At 35.9% G+C, this 7,418-nt stretch overlaps 1 protein-coding gene across 1 annotated transcript; it reads left to right on the top strand.

Annotated features, from left to right (window-relative positions):
* The first annotated feature begins 208 nt into the window (after positions 1 to 208).
* Positions 209 to 6,232, top strand: LOC121792272. Its single transcript, XM_042190145.1, has 5 exons — positions 209 to 768; positions 1,957 to 2,045; positions 2,168 to 4,159; positions 5,004 to 5,187; positions 5,471 to 6,232. Exons 1-5 carry the CDS (start codon positions 720 to 722, stop codon positions 6,073 to 6,075), a joined length of 2,919 nt encoding a protein of 972 aa, XP_042046079.1. The 5' UTR covers positions 209 to 719; the 3' UTR covers positions 6,076 to 6,232.
* The last annotated feature ends 1,186 nt before the right edge of the window (positions 6,233 to 7,418 follow it).

Below are 7,418 nucleotides of genomic sequence, written 5' to 3'. Positions count from 1 at the left end.
ATGATGTGACAGGAGGATTTTTAGTGTTGATGATGTGGCAGAAGGAGTTTATGGCTAGGCTATTGATGAGCTATTCTTATTGTGGAGGGCCTAACCGAGTAAGTATACTTTAACATGCGAATTTAGCAGTCGTCCACGTGTACATAGTCTCACTAGCTAGTGCAGTCTCGTGTCAATAATTCAAAATTCCATCTTGTAAATTTTGAACCTCTCTCTCTCAAGTCCATTCAAAATTGCAACTCCTTTCCGTCATTAATGCCCGCCTGTCTTCCCTCTCTCTGTCACTTGTTCTCCGTGTTTTCTCTCTCTACAAGTGTCTGTTTGCATTTTCTTTCGATCTACTTCCATTGTTCTCGCTTTCTCTTTTACTATCATAATTCATTACTTCTTCGGCTGTCATTGTTCCTATATGTGCACGGTCTTTCTCTCTTGAATGTGTAACAGGATCTGCTGTTGAGTATTTACTTCCTCTTTCAGCTCTCTGTGCTTGAAATGAACTGCATTGTCTAGGTTGTATGTGGCGATGGGTATCGAGGTTGCGGTCTCGTGCTTTTTTGCGATAATTCCGATCTGATTTCTCTCAAATTCGAGGGCTTCTTTTTGGAAAAAGAGAAAGTTATTCTTTATTATAATAGAAAACAAAATTATTCCTCATTTCTCTCTTCTTTTATCTTTTTTCGCTGGTGCTGTCCTCTTAATTTCAAAATTTGAAAAAGTAAATGGAGAGAGCTCGACACAGGAAAACCAAAAGTGCTTCCGGCATTGAAGGTAATTTTTTCATCTCATCTCTGAGCCTGAAAACACAATTGTGCTAACTTGTTGAAGAATTCCCAGCTAATAGCATTTTGTGCCTTTCGGAGCCTGTGATTTATTCATTATGCTGTTACTTTTTCTGGAGATGTTAATTTTGGAAATTCATTGATTTAGGTCGTTGGCGCCGCAGCCTTCCGCCTTTTCACTCCTTTACAAGAAAATTTGAAATACTTCTCAAAAAAAGGAGGAAACTAATTTTGCAACATTAATTGGTAGTCCGAATTAAACTTAAATGAGAAGTTTTAATATGGCATTTAAGATTGCTCTGTCGATTAATGTTTCATAGCTGTTTCCCCGTATTATTTCCACATTTTCGGTTGGGCCATCGTCTTCATTCTTTTCCTTTTTCCTTTAAGTCACGGCATTAAACTTTTAATTTTTACGATGATCTTTCCCTATCCATCTTCTAAGCAAAAACGTCAACTCTAAATTCTAATATAGTCTTTTGGTTGGCTTGCGTTGAACTCTCATGATAATGTTGCGTTGAACTCTCATGATAATGTTACCAGTATTATCCAAAGACTCTTTATGTCATTCAATAAGACTGAGGGAGGTCAAAGGTGGTTTTACATATCTACATGTTTAGCTTCTTTTTTCTTGCTTCAGTGAAGCGTGAAGTCACTAATGAGATTGATACTTAGCACTACTCATGCTTTACTAAAGCTAGTTTTGTTGGCTGTGGTGTGGATGAAAAAGAACTTTTCTTTATTGGTGTTATCATAATTTTGTTCCTCTTTGGATTTTCTGTTTGTGATGCGTCATTATTGCTTACTAGACATAATGCTTTTGGAAAGGCCATTACTAAATTTCTATGAACTCCTTGATATCTAGTTGCTGGTATCTAAGCATTCCTTTTCAATTTGTTAATAGCTTACCTTAATTCCAGGTATAGTTGTTATCTGTGGGTAATGAGCCACTTACTTTTCCTTTTTAATCAACAGTCCATTTTCTTATGATCATTGAGGTGTTTTTCTGATGCTAAATCCAGCTGACAATGTTCTTTGTCTAGTCACGGTGATTAGCAGTCTTGAATTTTATCTTTTATCCTGCTTTCGAGAGTTTAATGCTAGAGAGATGTTCTGATTACAATTTCTATTATTCTACGACCATGGAGCTTACCATTTTTTTTGAACCTTTTCCCAGGTTTTTGGCCAATTCAGAAGCAGAAAACTGTTCCAAGATTGTCTTCAGATTCTCGTTCTTATATTGATGGGAGCAACAGGGATGACAAGGTCTGTGAAATAATTTGTATTTCGTAATAAAAAAATTTAATACTTTAATTTGTGACATATTTAAGTTTCTCCATTTCTTCGGCAGCTTTGAAATCTGATGACTTTTTTTTTGGCATATACAGCTCATGCTCGAGTTGGGGCAGAGCACCTTAGGAAGAGCAACAGGGATTCCAATGAAGAAGTTACTGGCAGAAGAGATGTCAAAAGATGTTGAACTCAAGAGAAGATCAACAAATGTTGTTGCTAAATTAATGGGTCTTGAAGGGCTGCCATCCCCTCGGCATGTTCATAGACAACAAAAGAAGTTCCCGGAGAACTACCAACAGAAAAACATTGACATTCCCATTAATAATCAAAGAAGTAGCCAACATTATGATAGCCGATCGAAATGGAGAAGCCCGATAGACCAGCAAGAATTCAAGAATGTCTATGAGGATTTAGAAGCATCACATGTTGTCGACCGCCAGTGTGCTTCAAGACGGAGGGCAAACTCATTTCTTAAAAAGCCTGAGATGGAACTGATTCAGCAGAAATTTATGGATGCAAAGCGTCTTTCCACTGATGAAAAATTTTTATGTTCCAAAGAGCTCAATGACGCTCTAGAGATGCTAGACTCCAACAAGGACTTACTGCTGAAGTTTCTCGGTCAATCAGATTCCTCGTTTACGGAGCATTTGCATGATTTACAAGTCGATCCTGGCAATTCTCTTGGCAGTCGCATAGCAGTATTAAAGCCATCAAATTCCGAGAAGTTTGAAAGTAAAGCCAAAGCATGGAGATCAGAGAAAGATAATTCTAATAAACCTCATGCTGCTTCTCACCTGAAACGTCAAGATGGTCTTCTGCTTGAACCACACAGTCGCCACAGAGTTTGCAGTTCATCAGGGATTACAGTGAAGGAAATGAAAGACGAAAATACTAATCCTACTAGGATTGTTGTTTTGAAGCCAAACCTTGGGAAAGTTCAAAATGCTGGCACATCTTTGTCATCACAAGATCTTTCACACAGTTATCAACCCGGTTTCAAGAAAATGAAGGAATATTCAAATGTCAGTAATGCAAAAACAGTGTCATGGAGAAGGAAAAACTTATCTCATAATGCAAGATTATCAAAATCCATGTCAAATGAAGCTAGAGAAATAGCCAGAGAAATTACAATGAGGATGATAGATGGTTACGGCGAGACCACAGATGCAAAATCTATTGCAAACAGAGGATATGTTGGAGATGAGAGCTCGTACGATGCTAATGAGAGTGATTCTGATAGTGAGTCTGAGGTGTTTAGATTTGCTTCTAGAAGGTCATTTGATGGTAGTAGCGTGTGCAGATATCCATCTTCCCATTTAGGTGAATCACCTGTAAATACAGAAGCAAAGAAGCGACTATCTGAGAGATGGAAGAAGGCTCACATATATCAAGATTTGGAAATGATTAGTAGGGGCAGCACATTAGGGGAAATGCTTGCCCTGCCCAGCAAGGAAACTAGGCACTGCCAGTTAAATGTTAAGACGAATCCTGGCCAAGCAAGTAAAGAACTTAGTAGTAATGGACCTGCTACTTTGGATGTTCCTTTAGGTATCAGAAGAAGGGATGGACGGAAAGATGAAATGTGCAGAAATTCCTCTAGATCAAGGTCACTTCCTCCACCCACTAGTGGGAGGGGGAGAAGCCACAGAAGAAGCCCCAATCATAATAATTTGGTTGAAGAGAAAAGCCCAGTGCATAGTGATTCTGTACATCGTAGTAGAAGTAAGGTTGTAAAGGGAAATCCGAGTCGCAGAGAAAATTATTCAGCCAGAGATTCAAAATCTAGGATCAAGAAGTTTCATCCCCGCCAGCACATATTTTCTAATGAGATAGACTCTTCACCTAGAGCCAGTTTTGAGATTCAGATGGAACCAAACACCAAGGACTTATCTGAACAACAGCCCATGTTTCCAATAGTCGAAGAGACAGACAATTATGAAGTCCCTGTGGTTGATGTAATGATGATTTCAGATCCTGGAAGCACTGCTATGTCTTCAAAATCTTCCGAGCTTCTTTCAGAACAGTCACTTTCATCTTTAGCGGGTGACAGAGCTGTTGATAATAACCAAGAGGGTTCTTGTCTCCAGGTCGGTCCTGACTTTCCTTGAACTGAAGTATCTTGTTTTTCTCGCTTGGCATAGCTAAACTATGACAAAGTGCTTCACATCTGTTATTCCTACCTTTACTTGGAATTTAAAATCCCCTGCTTTCTTTACTTTACGACTTATAGTTTTTAATTCTTTTGTGTGTGCAGAGGCATGGTTACTTGTGTATGATCCTTTTAATGGTTTACAGTTGTTTCCGTTGGTTGTTAAGGCTTTATGTTAATGTATGATAATTTGATAATACACAAGCTAGAGTACCTATTGGCTTGCTTTCCTCAACTTGCGATATAACACTTGATTCTTTATTTGAATGTAGTTGGTTAGCCTAGTCTTTCCCCTCAGGCATAGGGATTATGTTCACCAGGTTCATTTAATAAACCTCTACTTCTTTGCATTTAATAAGTGAATGTGGATCTACTGGAACTAATAAAGGTGTCATTGAAATTATGCTGATTTGGTAACTTCATTGTGCTTTACGGATATGTATTGCTTAGTTGCTTGATGATGGTAAGTGCTCTTATGTTAAACACAAATATTTATCTGTATGAAAGGCTCTTTGAAAAATTTGTTTACAGTGTTTCTTATAGTCCTCTATGGTATTCAATAAGATGAGCTTCTACTTATGTTTATATTTTTTTAAATATCTTTAAAGGACAGATAGCTAATTTTTGCCTTTTATGATGCACCTCGTGAGAGATGACTGCATAATCTGCATCTTGCTTCTCTGTCGTCACACAGGGGTTTGATTATTCAAGATCTGAATTATGCCCGAACTGTTGGTGCTTTGTAATTTAGTATATATACTTAATCTATCTTGTGTTTTCAGGAACTGCACAAGGAATTACCTAATCAAGGATCTCCTCACTTGCAGTGCCTCAGAGCTGAGCCGGATTCTTCTGAGTGCTCTAAGGAAGCAGACCATCCTAGTCCAGTCTCAGTGCTTGAGGCCCCTTGTAGTGAAGAAACACCATCTTCTGAAAGTTTTGAGAGAGTCAGTGCAGAACTTCATGGTATGAAATCACCACCTTCCAGCCTTGACTATAATAGATTAATAACCATTTTCTACTATATCCAAGTCCACTTTTTGAGAGATAAGAACCATCATCATAGTTACTTAAGCATGCATTCTCTTCAATAACTGTCAAACATAATTATTAAAGCATGCTTTTTCCATGGTCCTTGATTGATATTTCCTTTATGCTCCTTATGCTGTTGAAGTTTTGTGTTCTCCTTGATTTTTGATTTCAACAATGATAATCTCGTCGATTATTTTTTTATTATTCTCCGGTGCAGAACTTCGGATGCAACTGAAGCTCCTCAAGTTGGAGTCAGGCACATATCCTGAGATATGCGAGACATCAGCACTTGTTCCCATCGAGGAGGAAGAAGCGCAACTACTTCGAGTAGTTTCTGAAGGAGACCCTGTCTTAGCAGCTGACAACTGGAGGACTTGTTATGCTGTTGATGTGCTGATCGATTCTGGTCTTGAAGAATCCTACTTTCACATGTCGAGGACGTTGTGGCACTCCTCAAATAGCCCATTGGACCCAAAGTTGTTCGACAAGTTGGAGAAGAAATACAATAATGCCAAGACCGCCAGATTGAGGTGGGAAAGGAGGTTGCTCTTCGACAAAATAAATTCAGCAGTGGTGGAGATTTTCCATGAGCGCGTGAACCTGTGCCCCTGGGTGATGCCAAAAGTGTCGGGATCGAATCTGCAATGGCAGGGTGTTCAAGATGATCTTGAGAGACTGATTAACCAAGAGTATGGCAGTGGGTATAGAGAACTTGATAGAGAGATGTTGTGGTCAGAATCTAGAGGAGAAATTGAGATATTAGGTAATGAAATTGAGAGATTGTTGATGGATGAGATGATTACTGAGGTTATATGTAACTAATGTTAGCTTTTCAACTGAACTGGAATAGGATAGTTGGTAACATAGGTAGATGAAAAGCTTCGGAGTACAAGAATTGAGAATAATCTCAAATTTAATGTAAAGTTTACAATTGGTTAGCAATGCATGTTTGTATAAATGCTTACATGTATATTTATGACTCCGGAATCTTTAATCTTTTATTTAGCCTAATTTATTTATATTAGGCACTTTTATAGTACAGTTTAAAATAAAAATAATTCATAAATTGTTATAATATTATTTTTTAGTATTATCAGTTTTTTTAATATATATACTTTTTTCCCGTGCTATTCATACTTTTCATTTTAAGTTGTAAATGTATGATTATATAATTTGCATAATGAAATTAGTAAACGTAATAGAAGAACAATTAATAATGGAACAATTAAATACTAAGTAGTATATTCTTATTTAAAATTGAAATAATACAAATAGTTTGGGACGACTGAAAAAGAAAAATGCAAGTAGAGTGAGACGGAGGTGGAATAATATAGTAGTAGTATCTTATGGGTTGAGATATGATTAGCATTTATTTATATACTAGGTGTTTACGTTTGTATATTAGTAATTAGTATGAAATTTAAAGTATAATTGAGTATTATATTATTATTAATATTTTAAAATATATAAATTTTTGTTTACAAATGAGTTGAATAATCTAATTACTACTATTATTATAACGACATAAATGACACAACTTCAAGTTTTGAAATTATTACTAACATCATTATCTTTTTATAAATAATTGAATTATAAACTATAATATGTCTCAGTGTACTGTAAATATAGATATTTGCATATATTTTTTTGTTTACATTATTATGTTATATTATAATGAGGTCTGCCTATTATATCGATTCCAGTTAATCGGTTATAGATTTTGGCTGCACCTATTAGCTATTATCGAAATTAAACCTGAATTTTAATCGATTCCTACACTAACTTGTCCGTTGATAACTGACTGATTAGTGTAGGAATCAAAATATCCAAAATCAAGTAATAATATAATAACTAATACTTAAAAATTCAATAATTAATATATTATCAAATAATCCATGCCTGAAAACCTAAAAAATCAATAGAAATTAAGAATAAACCCAAGATCAGTTAAAATTTTCAATTACGTGGAAATATCATTAATCTTCGATCAAAATTTGTGATTGTGAAGTTCAATATATTAGAATCAATTGTATATAATATTGTATTAATTGAGTTTGTTTATGACAATAAAGATTCCTTGTTTTGTAGGACTTTATTGTATTATTTATACCTTTAAATGACAATTCATTTGATACAATTGGCTACTACCTCTGTTTAATGCTACT

The sequence above is a fragment of the Salvia splendens genome, chromosome 2 (assembly GCF_004379255.2).
Source record: "Salvia splendens isolate huo1 chromosome 2, SspV2, whole genome shotgun sequence".
In the NCBI taxonomy this organism is placed as follows: domain Eukaryota; kingdom Viridiplantae; phylum Streptophyta; class Magnoliopsida; order Lamiales; family Lamiaceae; genus Salvia; species Salvia splendens.
Note: the sequence above shows the minus strand (reverse complement) of the source record. Positions and strands in the feature narration are given on the sequence as shown.